General features: G+C 32.4%; 1 protein-coding gene across 5 annotated transcripts in view; it reads right to left on the reverse strand.

The window, feature by feature from the left end:
* Positions 1-16,310, reverse strand: part of LOC143258474 (leucine zipper transcription factor-like protein 1) — a 121,671-nt gene that overhangs the window by 5,329 nt on the left and 100,032 nt on the right. For 4 of the 5 annotated variants that reach the window (XR_013032307.1, XM_076517496.1, XM_076517498.1 and 1 more), the window contains exon 9: positions 5,620-5,723. Coding sequence is in view for 4 of the 5 variants with exons in the window: in XM_076517496.1 (XP_076373611.1) it covers positions 5,620-5,723 (104 nt within the window). In the remaining variant the exon portion in view is untranslated. Of the gene's footprint in view, positions 1-5,619; positions 5,724-7,165; positions 9,994-16,310 lie in introns of those variants that run through there. The other variant, XM_076517499.1, reaches the window with a different exon arrangement.

Genomic DNA, 16,310 nt, shown 5'->3' on the forward strand with positions numbered 1-16,310 from the left:
GTCACTACAATCTTTTTTCTGTACTTTTTTTTATAAAACTCAAATATCCATATAAATAATTTGTCTGTCCAAAATTTTTCTTACAAATTTCTTGAACAATGATATGAATCTCATATCATTAGAAGGGCCTTTGTCTGAGGAGTCCAGATTACATACTAGCTTTTCAATTCAGAATCACCTTACCTGTTTTTAGGTTAGTAAAACTTTTCAATGTAACAAGTATGGTGCCTAATAGAATATTGTCATTGTCATCATGTGAGGACTGGCTTCAACTTAAACTTTAGTCATTTTACTTCAAAGTATTTCATACAAACAATAAAATCTGCATGTAATTTCCTAAAAAAATTAACTATTACACTAAATACATTTTCTGTGGACTTTCTTAACTTAGTAAGTTTGCCTTCATTACAACTTTAGATTTGCTTTACTTTGCAATAATTTAGCTTTAGTATATTTCATAAATTGCAAACCTTTTAGATACTCTTTTTCTTTTCTGCAGGTTTAATTTTTTGTTTATATAAGTTTGTTTCAACTCGTAAAACTGTTTGAAGGCTCATAACCATTTCACAAATTGTTCGTGAAAAATAACATTAACATAAAAATATAATAATCAACATTCCATAATACAGAGATGCCAACTATTTCAAATGACTGAGCATAATGATTGTCGACAGAGCCCTTTATCATTTGTGGCTACTAGGCCTGACCAATGTCTCTAAGCTGTTTATTATTATATTATTATTATAACTATTATTATTTATTACTGCTATAGATTGCTCATTTTTGACTGTGTTTTGTGTATTTAATAAATAAATTTAAAAAAATTCTTTTGAAATTATGTCTTTTATTTAGTTCAGAGTAACAAACATACTGGTAAAACAACACTGAACATGCACAAACAGTAAGCAGAAAAAGCCTTTGTGTAAGGACTAGTTTATATCATGTTTATGACAATTATTGTAATAGTTTTGCAACTGTTGCAGCCTTTGCTTTCATGATGGTTGAGAGTTATCACAACATTGTCCATTTGACTGCATATACCTCTTGAGTGTTATAATACTGCTCAAAACTGAGGTGCTCAAGTTTGGTCTGAACTTGCTTTTGTTTTTAGTCACTAAACTAAATATCCTTTCACTGTCAGCATTAGAATGGAAGATTGTAAGAATTCCAAGCATAACCCCTACAGAGAATGTCATACTTCTGATTGCCATTTCCATCCTTAACTGTAGACAGCTGAACCCAAAACTTGTCAACATTCAACTGAAGGACAGTTTCTGAGAAAGTATCAATTTGATAGTTCAAATATTGCCCTTCCAACTTGTCAATAGTGTCATGCTCATGTGTATTAATAAGGACAGGATACCTGTCTGTGAAGAAGCATAGAGAAGAGAAATCTTTGCTGACTTTCAGTTTTGAATCAGCAACCTCATCATTTAGAGGGAAATGTTTCATCATGTAATTTGTAGCTGCAATATAGTATTTATTGACACTGGTGTAGAAGCTGATCAGGTCCAGGTCCTTTTCATATTTAACAATGTATTCCTTGGCAGCATTTCCTACAGAAACTGCCTCATCAAATTTGTGTAAGGATTCACTGTTGTAGTCAAGTTCAGTGATGTTGCCTTCAAGATATTTGGGCTTGATGTATCTGACAAGTATATTTTTAACTTGTGTAATCAGAATTCTATGCATAATGTGTATGCAAGGTTCTTCTCTTTGCAATATCAAATTGGCTTGCTCAAATATAGGAATTGCAGACTGAAGAAAAAAAACAAAATAACAAGTTCATTTTGTTGTCCAAGAAAACTGTTAACTTATCTAACTTGCTCTGCACATAACTTTTTTGGTTACTTTCTTGCTAGCCTTTGCTTTCTTCTCTTTTTTCATTGATTGTTTCTTCTTTAGTTCAAGGTCAGACTGCCTAAACATATATTGAGTTATATCAAATGTTTCTTTGTTTGCTTTTGAAGACTGTTGTCTTGTGTCCCTGTGTGGCTGGGAGGGTGTCTTGACTGTGTCCCTGTGTGGCTGAGAGGATATCCTGACTGTTAAAGTCTTGCTACCTGACTGAGCTGCACGTTTAGATCCTTTTGAATCTAGTTTTTCTTTTCACAGTGAAAATACTTCTTTAATGACTTCTACATGTCCAATATTCTGTTGAGGTACACCCCAAGTGATAGCCATCTTGTGTTAACAAGTTGTAGAATTTTTCTTGTTTCTTTGTCATACAATCCTTGAAACTCTTTGAAATTTTGTTTTCTGCTAGTACTATATTCAGAAAATAGTAGATATCTATCAATATATCAGAAACTGGGCAGGGGCAGGGCAGTTCTCTGGAAGCTTTCTGGGCAGCAATATTCATGAGGTGACAGGCACAGCCCATGAAGTAAATGCTAGGCTGTCGTCTCGAGATGTGTCCATCACACCTTTACCTATACCAGACATAACTGAGGCATTGTCTGAAGAACAACTAAGTCAGTTTTCCCATGGAATTTTGCGCTTTGTCAGTTCGTGGTCCAAAAGCTTGAAAATATTCTCTCCCATTGAAGCTTCTTTCGATTTCACCATTGTCAAAAGAGAACAAACAATTTTTCCAAGCAAAGGGTCAAGATATCATACAACCACTGGATACAGTTTTGACTCATCCATGCCTGTGGATCCATCTGTGGCTAAACTGTAAACACTGTTAGTAAGTATGCTTGAAATCATTTTGTCATCTTCACAACCCAACATTTGTACAATGACTGTAGTTTTGGTTCTAGCACAGCCATATTTTTTTGCAGTATCAGAGTCTGGGAACATTTTTCTGAATAGATGTCCTGCATGATCGGCTACAGCTATGGGTAAATTATGAGCAGTGATGAATTGCGTGAACATCACTTCTGCATTTATGATTTCATATTCTGAATTCTTACTCATAAATGTTGTTATCTGCATTGTTTTTGTCTTCGCCTCATCCTTTTGTTGGTGAGATGCCAATTTTGTATGTCTGGAACAATTGTTTACCCCGCCATGCACCACAGAAAAATTGATGTGACAAACTGTACAAAATGCATGACTATCACTAACTTTTGATGCAATGACCGAATATTTTGCACTATAATCTTTCCTAAATTTTTGATTCGCAGTTTTAGTCCTTTTAGATTTGTCAGAAACAAGACAATTTGGTGAATTAGGCCTCTTTTTTTTACATCTTGTGAACGATTGCATTGGTGTTTCTTTGCCGCTCAGAAAACGAGAAATACCCATCTACGTGAGTGCTGATTGGCTGACAAGCACTGATGATGTAACTATGGATTCCCCCACATACCCAGTATGGAGAAGCACTGCACTCAAATTATTGGTAGACGTCGGAGATACAAATATTTTTTATTATTTCAAGCACAAACATGATTATTGCAAGTAGCCATTTGGACTATGTCTTTTATTTACTATCAAAATTTATTTGTATCTCACTAGAAATTTTCTTTTCACCCCTTTCAAGCCCTGGGGGAACAATTTATCACTTTACTGTATAGGCCTATATAATATAAAATAATTTGGGAGTTGCAACAAGTTGTAATATTTGTCTATATGAGCATATAGTTGTAATGTATACACCAAAATCGTGATGATTACACTCAAACCATAATGGTTGGCATCTCTGCATAATATACAATTAAAATATTATTTAAAAACTGACCAATGGTTGTATAAAAGACACTGTACATATTTCAACATCATTGTCATCCTCAATAGTGCGAAAACAAATGCTGTGCAACATACAAATACAAAAATACCATGGTCATGCATCTACTAGCTAACACATTTAAAAAAGGATCATGCTATATACATATTTTCTGATTTTCTAATCCTTCATTCTTATTTAAGATGAAGTTATTTCTGTGGTCCCTAAGAAAAATAATGAAGTATCTTAAATATGAAAGAAGGGTTAGAACATCAGAAAGTAAATAGATGATGTGATCTTTTTAAAATATATAAACTAGTAGACATGAGACCGTGAATTTTTTGTATTTATATGTTGAACAGCATTTGTTTTTCACACTCCTGAGAATGACATCAACAAAGTCAAAACATGTGAAGTGCCCACTGATCAATTTTTAAGCAAAAAATAATAATATAATAGTATATTATACAACAGAGTATTTTAATATATTTCAAATATTTATACAGATTTCCTTGAATTTTATCAATCATTTGTTTACTTGTAGTTTTATTAAATAAAACTATGTAATAATTTCACTGAGAATGAGTGCAAAATCAATAAATCAACTGTATGAAAGTTTTATAACAACTGATGAATTGTTTGAAGTCTTAAGATTTAGGTGCTACAGTACATACTTAGACATTCAAACTGAATCTAAAATAATAAAAATTAAAATGTTACCATATGAAGCACTGCTAGATATTTGGATGCCTCGTATAATTATTTGTATTTGTAACAATAAGAAGTGAGATACAGGAAATAGTGAAGTATAAGTATACATGTTTATGTATAATCTATAAAGAACTGATGCTGTCAAGGACAATAACAGTTATTCAAGTTATGGATCAAGAGAAACCTGCTGAGAAATGTCCTCTATGTGTTTGGATTGGAACAAATAGATACTATCAAGGTTAAAAGGGGTTATCCATGCTAAAGACTGAAAGAAATCTGCTGAAAAATTGTCCACTGTATGTTTGGACCTAAATGAGCTGATGCTATCAAGATTAAAAGGAGTTATGCAAACTATAGAAGCTGCAATTAGCATGTGGAACTAGAAAGAACCTTTAATAGCTTGATGATGCTACATTATGGGCTATTGTTTTCAAGTGATTAATTAATTAATATGCTTTGGAGTTCGTAAACAGGAAGCCAGCTGGCACTTTGATGAAGCTGGCAATCCACTCTCTTCACTAGTATAAAAGGACTTGCAACAGACACCAAGTCAGAGAAAAAACGAACAGAGAAGAGGAGGAGGAGGGCAGGAATAGAAGATAGATAGTTATGACATAGAGTCAGCTCTCTTGCTATGAGAAGAAACCAGACCATTTCTCACCCAAGCTCTCTGTAAGTATTTCTAATGCCATTATTCCTTAACATTGGTCACCATTTTACTAGAATTAAATGATTATCTAGAATAAACACCGTTAGTGTTAAACTATACAGATGCTTGTAAATAATAAGTGTCTGAAAGCTCAAATAAAAAATGGTATTGGAAGTCTTAGTCTCAAATTCATTTGTTTTAACTGTAAGCCCTCAAGTTAGTACCTGTGTGCTCCGTTCACCCACTGCAACCTCATTTCAAATAAATATTTCATGTAACAGCAGGTGGTATTAGTTGACATTCCAACAGCTAAGCCAAAATAACCTCTTGGCCTACCTAAGCTGCTCTCCCAGCTTCTGTTACACATAAATTGTAATAGGTGTTAAGTGCAAAATTATGATATGAATTTCAAACAACATTTGTTAGTTTAATACTTACTTAAAGGACATGTTTCTAAATATAAAAAGTAGAAATGAAATTGATACCATAGTTCCATAGATCATCTAGCTCTATGGTTATTTCAGAAAAGTATATTTAGTTTAAACAGGAATCAATAGTACAGGCAGTACACGTTTTCTGTACAAATACTTACTCAGAAAGTTTCTTCCTCAGATCTTTAATTTGGTCATTTTTAGATCTTAAAATTTGCTTCATGTTTACATAAGCTGCAGTCTGACTAAACTTCTTCTCTAACTCCTGAAAGAGTGATGAAAATGATGTAATCAAATTAATTGTTTAAATTGAAACTCATTTGCAATAAATATATATCCTATTACATAATGTAAATGTAGAACATTATCTAAGCAGTTACGTTATTTTTATAGAACAGTTTTTGTTTCTTCACAGATCTGAGATCTGATTGCAGCACAGCTATTGAGGATTCCCTCTTGTTATGTGAAAAAAGGAAAGACTGTTTTACAAACAGCAAGATTGCATCTATGATAAATAAAACATATTTATAAAAATATATACTTAAAACCAAAAAATTGCACAACAAAACAAAGTTACCAGAGCACAGGCTATAATGTTGGGTTACAAAATGTGTCCTGAGCTTTGGAGGCAACTGTGAAAGTAGATCCCCATAGCAGTGAGAGGTGCACCATCTGACAGTCTTTACCTCCATTCACAAAGCCTCACATACAGAGAAAAAATAAGAAAGTAAAATACGAAAATAAAGATAAGAGTGCAAGACGCAAGTACTAAGGTCTCATATCCATATTACCCTTCACTGCCTTTAGACAGTTGTGGGGAGGTGAATCCTGTTAGAAAATAAGTAAAAAAATAAGAAAAAAAGAGATGGAAAACCCTACCATTTGGAGTGGTGAATACTGTGCAGTATTTTTGTTTGAAGCTTGTAATGTGTTATAAATTTATTAGAATATACATGCGTAGAAACTTGTTAAATAGATTCAACAAAAATAAAGGAATAAAACTGAGAAAGTATTATGTGATAAATATCCAAAACATTAAAAGTTTTTCTAACACCTTAAAAACGTAATTTGTTATAAAACATTTTCCTTTTCTGAGACAACTATATATCATTTAGCTACTTAAATAAATACAGTTCAGAATTTTTAAATCTTTATAGAAAAAAAGTTCATCAAACAAAAATTCCACGAACATCCAAAAGTAATTACTTTTCCTAAATAGTCATTGTGGTGTGCAACCTATTCATGAAGTAAGGTCTAATGGAAGTTTACAACTATTCACATTTTGTTCACCAAAAGTATTAACTAAGAGCAAAACATCTGCACAGAAAAAAAAGAAAGAGGGGAAAATATGCTTGGATAAAGTTGTATATCTATTCTACTTTTAAAAAGGAAAATGTAGCAGTTTTTAACTTCTACACTGTCAATCTTGTTAAAAATGAAAACATAACTCTACAGGCAATATGTTAAATTCTCAAAGTGCTTTAATGTTTGAGAATACACTATACATGCTCAGTTTAATACAGGTAATTAATTATCTGACGTATAAAGCATAATATTAGTTCTACTTAGTAACTGGATATACTTTATATACTATATACTTTGCACTTTTTTTCTTTTATTGAGAGTGAACTTAATATAGTTAACTATGCCAGACACTGTATTAGTTCCACTGTGGACATAGAAGTACTCGATAGAATATTACAAACATTCAGGTTTTTTTGTTTATTTATTAAAAGACTGAAATATGGTCATGACAACACATCACAAACCATTTTCTTGTTCCTTTATTACATGACAAACTGTTTGAAGATAAAATATTTGTATACATGTATTTTCCATAATATTATCAGTAAATCCTTAATTTTACACTGTTTATTTCTCTTTTGTACCAGAAAGAACTGAAAGAAATTGAATAAACTGAAATACTGAGTATGATTCATAAGTGTAGATAATTTTATGTCTTTAATCCTTTCCAGCCCAGTATCTCATATTTTTTATGGTGTATATGAGCAGATTCAATTTCGAAAATTTTATCCAATCTCCACCCTCAAACTACCTAAAAAATAAACCAATAATAATTGAAGTATTCAGATTTAGAATTTCGTTTTCATTACAATATTTTAAACTCGTGGTTTGTATAAAGTAATACAAAAAACTGCAAAAGGCCAATTTTCATTTCTGACACACAATCTAGATCTATATACATATATTTCTTCATCTATGCAAATAAAGCCTGTCATCATATGAAACATAGCAGCAAATCTTTGGTATTTATATTCTTATTTCTCTCTCAACCAGTTAGAAAACAGTGAATATCTAAAGTTACGTCAATAGTGTTAAAAGCAGTACAATCCAATTTACAAAAACTCCTGATGAAAATCTGAAACTAATAGAACCCTATGATATTTTACTCTAACATGAGCACATAGATTAGCAAGTGTTGTTTTTGAAACATGCCTCAATCTTCACCTTTGAAGGCTATATAAAAATACATATTTCTTCAGAACTTCATTTTCTTCAACTTATGTGCTGATCAATATCATCAAAAGGTTTCTCAGAATAACAGCATAAGGTTATAATAATTAAAAGTATTAATTGGAAACTTCCCTTTCAAGATGTCAATTTTTTCTAATGTAAAGATGAACTTTACATAAGAATAAAACATCAATCTTATTTTACAATGAATGTGTATGCAAACATCAATTAATTAATTTCATGTTAAATGTTATAAGAAGGTTGCATAATACTGCATATTTGAAGGATGTGTTATGCTTTTTTTCTCTCTAAAAACAATTAAAATACTTTAAAATAAGGAAGGCTGTAAATAGTAAGTAAACTCATGCTAATAGTGCAGTTGATTACCAAAACTTCTTTTATTTCTCAACAAGTAGCATTTACTGGTAGAACCTTTCAGATACTATAATTAGAATTATAAATGTTAAAAAGTAACTCAAATGTCAATAATATCTATTTATTGTGATCTCACATTGGTATTGTATTCTTCTATTCTAGTTGCTATCTAATAAAAGTAATTTCTAGTATTCAAGGAGTTCTGAATTTTTCTTTCAACATATACAAGACAAATACTATGAGCAGATGTTCTAGGTATTTTGAGTGATATTGTTTGTAACTATTCCTAAAATCAGCAGAAAACATCATTTTGTTTTCTTTCTTGTGTTTGATAAAATGTATAATTACAAGTCAACAAAGACCATCTATCAGGATTCTTTAATTTGTGTTTTTGACAGACATATGCTTTCTATTGTAGTTATTAAATAATTGATACTTCACAGTCAACTATACACATGGTTGAGCATACATGCACCTTTCCTTGTTCAAAATGGCAAAATAGTATGCTGTTGGATATATATTACTGAAAGATACATGCATGATCTCTCCTAAATTACTGTTTAATGTGTGATTTAAATAGATTGAATAGCTAAACATTAACATTCTAGTTATTAATTGTATTCAGTTGTTTTTCCTTTTTCTCTCTGTCATGAATCTTGGCTCTGCACTTCTTATCTTGAAAGGAGTTATTGATAGTATTTGAAAGAGAAAAACAAAACAGGAAGAGATGTACTGTGTATTCAAAATTTCTTGGACAGGATCACACTGGGCATATAAATTATTTTTATAGTGCGAGATTTCTACCACTCTGTAGCATAAAGCATTTTATTAAAAGTTCCGGACTAAATGCTGAAATCTGGCAAAACATTAGAAGCCAATAAATCTATCTTACTGTCAGTCATAGATAAATCAAGAGGAGTGTGGCAAAAATATGCACTTCACATAATTATGATTTCATTATTACTTCCAATGAGCAATCAGTTAGACTCAACATTCCAAACTTGCTACCAGCAAAATTGTATTGCAGATGCTGTATGGTCTGAGTCTAATAGCTGGCCCAAGACCAACTGTCTTAGCAACCAATCAAATGAATGGTAGTCTTGCTATCTATGTTTCCTTATTCTTGGTATGTTATGCAACTTAAATGAGGATTGCAAAATCAACATGGTTTCTGCAAGTTAAACAGTCATTTTATTAATCACAGCTACAATAACTTTTTATACTTAGAATACTGCAATATTAATGTCTTAAAATGTATGTATCATGGATGTATTGATACCTGACATTAAGAATCTGAAAATCTTCCTTTCCAAACAAGTACTAGCAATATTTTTTTAATGCCTTCCATGTTCTACCAAAGAGGTTGTATCAGTATTGAATATATATACATATATACCCAGATTCCAAAAGAAGCCTACAAATGTATTCTTGAATTCATTATCAAGGACTCAAAACACAAAATTTCCCCATTCTCATCAAACCTTCTAAACTTATTTTAACCTCACCACAAAATTCTGTTTTAAATTCAATGGCCCCATCTACTGTCAAATTAATTGCATCTATGGATGGAATACTATAAAATACACCAGCAAACACGTTTTAAATTCAACTGGAAAAAAACAGGCTTTAAACACATCCACCTTCCAGACTCTCATATTTGTTGAGATATGTCAATAATGTTTTCTCTAAAGAAAAAAAAGAAATGTTCTTAAACCAAATCAATAATATACATCCCAACATTTATTATACAATCAAAAATGAAGAGCATTTCTTCATAAACTTTTTAAACATCAATATCTTAAAAAACCATTATGATTTGGAACTAAAATTCATAGAAAAGCACCAAGTTCAGAATAATACCTTGATTAAAATTCGGCACAGAAACTAGTAACCTTGAAGTGTTTTATGCAAATATTTAATAAATGATCCAAACAATTTATGAAATTGTCATTAAAATAACAACTATCTGAAAGAAATTTTGAAAAATACCATATAAAAAATGCAAAAGCATAAACACAGAAATACAAATCTTACAGACAAAAACAAATGCTTTATAATTCCTTGTGTTGAGCACATTATGGAAAAACGTAATTGGATTATGGAAACAAATCAAAGAAATACAGCATTAAAATAAATATCATAATTATACAAAAATTAGGTATTAAAACTGAAAACATTATTATTAACAATAACTCTACTAAAAATAAAAACAATGGAATAATCTGTAAAATCAAATGCATTTTATGTAAATACTTTTATAATGGAAAAATTGAAAAATAGAAATGAATCGTAGACCTAGAGAATATCATAATGGGCCCTCATACATTAATGAATTTCTCAAAGAAACGAAACATATTGACACTGTAAAGAATGTTGAAACCACCCAATGAAAACCACATATCCACAAAAGAAAAATACACCTGAAGCATTAATGATAAATTCATCAAAGCTGATACTAAATAATTATCCAGGAACCCTCTTTATTTATATTAATATTTATCCACTTCATCTTACTAAGAAAAAGTTTATTTAATTAACTTCAACAAATTTGTTCTCACAATAATAAACCTGTAACATTCTCTGGAATTCAACTGTCTTTTTAATCTTACTACTACCACGTTTCTAGTCTGATTTCTCCAAGCCCGTTCCCTGTGGTTTTGCTAGATAGCAGATAGGGACAGTGGAAATCTCGTTAATCCATTCATGCACGTCACTAATTAGATGACGAGGCATTTGACTACCTTAAGAGAGTCATAGTTCAAATCTTTGTAATTATTAGAATCAGAGCTTGAAAACTGTAAAAGTTGTCATTATTGTATTTTGAATTAATTATTCAATTCAGTAAACTTCTCACTAAACATAATCTGTTAAATTTTCACTTCAGCTTTGACAACTGTATATATAACTAGAAAAAGTACAGGAATTTTATAATAAGATATAATAAAGATATACTACTTATTATTAGTATTATACAATAGTACTTAATGTGGGCAAGAAGAGAAAGCAGGATGGTTGGTGAAATTTTTGAAATTGAAAAAAAAATGGTAAGATGATTTATGAAATTCTTGAATTTAAAAAAAGAAAAGAATTCTAACTGGTTTGTGTATAATTTTAGATTATGCCCTCATGCATCAGCCTGAAAGAGCCATTGTATTTTTATAGTTTATTAACTAAACTTACAATAACTATAATCACACACTTATCTATAACGGTAAGACAAAAAGTCTATTCAAGATTTAGGTGTTTGTTTTCTTATCACGGTTACAAAATTTTAAGTAGCAGATCAACCAAGTTGATTAACATGAGACTTAAAAGCATTTCACTTTGTTCCAATAATGCTTTGTGTTGCCACTTGCAGACAGAGAGGGGAAGACACTTGGCATAATTTTACAATTGTAAAAGTATTGGAGCAGTTTAAAGTCTATTAAAAGGTTGTGGGATGGTTTGGGTTCTGTTGGAAAGAAGTTGGATAGAATCTCTTTTTCAAGCACTGGTCTTATATATTATTACCTTTTTCTCTTCGACAAAGAGAACTAGTACAATATATCATCAGGTCTGGGAACTATTTGTTATTAAAATGAATAATTTTAAATGAAATTTAAAATGAATGAAATGAATAAGATAACATAAGATCTCAGAAATCTAGAATACTCTTGAATCACAGCTGTGTGTATTCTGAAAAATAAGCATGTGTGAAACTTAGTTTTATGGTCAATGTTTATGAGCATTTTGTGTAACAGCACAGTATACAGCTATATCATGTACTGTATTTTACTTCTGATAAATTGCAGATTTCCCATAAAGTATAAATTGGGTTCAAAATAATATGACAGATGTCATGCTTTACGCTTGAAGTTCTTGTCTTTCAGATATTGTGTCACTTGTGATTTAACAATTTTATGCAAGCAAATACTAAAATTGTAATATATTATTTTCTGGTTGAAGCATTCAAGATTGTTAAAGGCTACACTGAAATAAATCTACCAATCATTTCTGATAATTTTTAAAGATAAAATGCACTATTAATCAACACACACAAACAGATAAGGTTTCTGTTCAAGTTTCTAACACAACATTGGACCAGTTGGTCCATATAAGCTGCCCCATCTTCTAAACTATTAATAAATAAATTGAAAAAGAAACAAACTTTAAGCCATTCCTTATTATTCATATACTTATTAGGCTTTCTCTTGAATTCACTTAAATTTACTGCCTCCACAACATCCAAAGACAACCCATTCCTAAAAACAACCATCCTGTCTTAGCTGAAGATGACTCCTACTCTGCCAAAACTTATATTTATGTCCTCTAGACCTGCTATTCTAATTGTTATGCAAGAGAAAAAGATGATGCATCAACATTAATTCCCTTTACAATCTTAAACACTTCAATTAGATTCCCTTTAACTCTTCTTTTTTTTAAAAAAACCCAACAACAACAAAAAACAATTTAAGAGATTTCACTCTCACTTCATACAACAACCCCTCCACCTAAGGTACCATTCTAGTAACCCTCCTCTAAATCTTTTCCAAAATTTCAATATCCTTCCCAGGATAAGAAGTCCCAAGATAGCATAATAATCCAAATGTGGCATAATCACTGACCTCTACAGTGAAATTATAACCTCTTTGAAACTTGTATGCAATATTTCTGTAGATACAACCTAAATTCCTATTTGCCCTATGACTAGTAACAGCTCACTGCTTGGATGACTTATGAGACTAATCAACCATTAAACCAAGATCCTTTATTTTTCATGACACTCCAAATTATACTTATAATTCAAATTATTTGCCTTTTAATTGCCCACCTCACTAAATGTAAATCATTTTTCAAATCAGCAGCATCCTCTTCACAAGCAACAACACCCTAGACCAGTGGTTCTTAACCTGGGTTCAATTGAACCCCAGGGGTTCGGTGAATCAATCTCAGGGGTTCGACAGAGGTCAAGAAAGACACACACTGTGTGCGTGTCCGTTCCATTCACCCCACTCATATGATTCATGATGTCATATTCCACTTGGCCATCATTGGCTGCGGCTAATTACATCACATCACTTGGCCTTAATATCTGTACTGCAGAGAACTTCGTGCGCTTAGCAGTCGACTTGTGATTGTAGTAATCGTGCGTCATTTGTGATTTTTTTCCTTATCTTTCAATCCATTCATACTAACTATGTCGAGCAAAAAACAGAAAGTGGTCAGATGAATATGTACAACATGGATTCACGTGTATTATGGAACATGATGGGAGTCAGCGTTCTCAATGCATGATTTGCAACAATAGGTTGAGCAATTCCAGTCTACCACCGGCAAAACTAAGAGAACCCTCCCTAAAGCTGCATGGAGATGGGAAATACAAGAACACAATGCTTGCTGAATTCAAGGTAAAGAGAGCCAGGTTCGATGAAAAGGCTACTTTGCCTATTCTCGGCGTTGTACCCATCTACAAACCGATCCTTACAGCATCGTATGTAGTTGCATACTTGATCGCAAAGCAGGGCAAACCACACACCATTGGTGAAGCACTGGTAAAACCAGCTGCATTGAAGATGTTGAATATCATGTTGGGAAAAGCTGCTGAAAATAAGTTATCCCAAATTCCTCTTTCAAATGACACCATCAACAGCAGAATAGATGACATGAGGAATGACATCTTGGTTCAAGTAGTTGCAGATCTGATTTCAAGCCCAGCAAAATTCAGCCTTCAACTCGACGAGACCACCGACATTTCCAATCTAAGCCAGCTTGTTGTATTCGTGAGCTATGTGAAGAATGAGATAAAAGAAGATTTTTTTATTTTGTAAGCCTCTTACAACAACAACTAAGGCAGCCGATGTGAAGAAACTTGTGGATGACTTCTTCAAAGACAACAATCTATCGTGGGATATGGTTTCTGCAGTTTGCTTGGATGGAGCTCCAGTCATGCTGGGACAAAACTCTGGTTTTGCTGCGCTGGTGAAAGCCAATGCACCACACATCATTGTAACGCACTGTGTTCTGCACAGGCATGCATTGGCAACAAAAACCTTGCCTTCAAAACTGGTAGGAGTATTAAAAATTGTAGTGGAATGTGTGAACTTTGTGCAAAATAGTGCCCTGAAGCACTGCATCTTCAAAGAGCTGTGTAATGAAATGGGCTCAGAATTCGAGATACTTCTATAACGTTCGGTGGTTATCCCGGGGAATGGTGCTGAATAGTGTTTTTGCCATGTGTGTGGAATTAGCCCTGTTTTTGCGAGAGCACCAACATTGTCATGCAGATTGTTTCAAAAAATCTGAGTTCATTCTCATTTTGGCGTACATGGCCGATATCTTCAATGCTCTCAATCAACAGATGCAGGGCGGTGGAGTCAACATCATCGAAGCGGAAGAAAACCTGAAGGCTTTTCAAAAAAAGCTACTGTTATGGAAATGACGAACAGAGAATGATAACTTCGCAAACTTCCCCCTGCTGGACTACTGTGTAAGTAAGATTGAAGATGTGTCTGAAATCAGAGACATTTCTGTATTCGGGGAACTGAAGCAAGCAATTTCCATGAACTTAGATGAGCTTGCAAAGTCTCTCGATGTCACCAAATTGTAGCATACCCTCTTATTGCTAAGAAAGCCCTTGAGATACTCATACCGTTTATTACAACGTATGTTTGTGAGCAATCCGTTTTAGAGGATGGTAGACATAAAAACGAAGAAAAGGAACAGACTTTGTTGCAAAAATGATATGAGAGTGGCATTTGCCAAGGTGAAGCCACGCATTTCTGAACTTGTCTCTGAAAGGCAACAGCAAAAGTCACATTGATTTGCAGTAAATACTCATTGAGTTATATTTTTGTTTTTGTGAGAAATTCATGTTTTGTTGGTTTTGTTCTTTGAACACAGTGATATTGTGTGCAACTGATGCATGGTTCATTTTGTGCACTAATAAAATATCTACTTATGTTTTGAATTTAAAAAAAATCATATTTTATTTTTCCAGTTACAAAGGGTTCAGTGAATGCAAGTACGAAACTTCCGGGGTTCAGTACCTCCAACAAAGTTAAGAACCACTGCCCTAGACCTTAATATCATCTTCTGGTTTAAGTAATTTACTGAACATTTCTTCACCTATGTCATTAATGTAAATAAAAAAGAGCAAAGGTCCTACGACTGAGCCATGAGGTACCCCAATTGTAACAATCCTCTGCTTTTGTCCATTCAGTCACTCATCTATACAATTTGCAAACTTAACCTCAAATACCTATAGAGATTTTTTTTATGAGCCTTTTATGTAGTATCTTCTCAAATGCTTTCTGAAAATTGAGGTATACCAAATATGCACTCATTATCTACATAAGTAGTAACCTTTTCAAGGAATGTCAACAGATTTGTAAGGCAAGATTTTCTCTTAGTGAAACCATGTTGACTACCCAGCAAAATTCTAAACTTTGTCAAATGGCTTTGCAAAGCATCTTTTATCAAACCTTTCAAAACATTTTACACAACGAATGTTAGATGAATGGGCATATAGTAACTGAGACAATTTTTATCACCTTCATTGAAAAGGGGAATGACATTAGCTAACTTTCAATCCTTTGGTACTTGCCAATATTCAATGACTGACAAAAAATAGTAACAACTGGCTCACATATACAAACTTTAACCTCATTTAAAACCCTTGGGGAAATGTTATCTGGTCTAGGAGCCTTATCATTTTTTAAACTTCCTAATTTTTTCTTAACAAGTTCAGAATTAATGCAACAATCTTATTTCCATCTATCACCTGTTCAAAATGGAGAATGCTGGTTAAATATTCATCAGTAAAAAATGGAAGAAATAGCAAAATTTAATAACCCAGCCATCTCATAATTATCAGATAAAGCCTTCCTTTATCATCTCTCAAGGGTCCTACTCTCATCCTAAGTTTTTATTACCCTTCAATGTTTTCAAAGATATTTTTACTGTTCACTTTTACATTTTCAACCAACTTTTTTCACAGATCCTTTTAGATGTCCTAATTTCCTGT

The sequence above is a fragment of the Tachypleus tridentatus genome, chromosome 8 (genome assembly GCF_004210375.1).
Source record: "Tachypleus tridentatus isolate NWPU-2018 chromosome 8, ASM421037v1, whole genome shotgun sequence".
Lineage (NCBI taxonomy): Eukaryota > Metazoa > Arthropoda > Merostomata > Xiphosura > Limulidae > Tachypleus > Tachypleus tridentatus.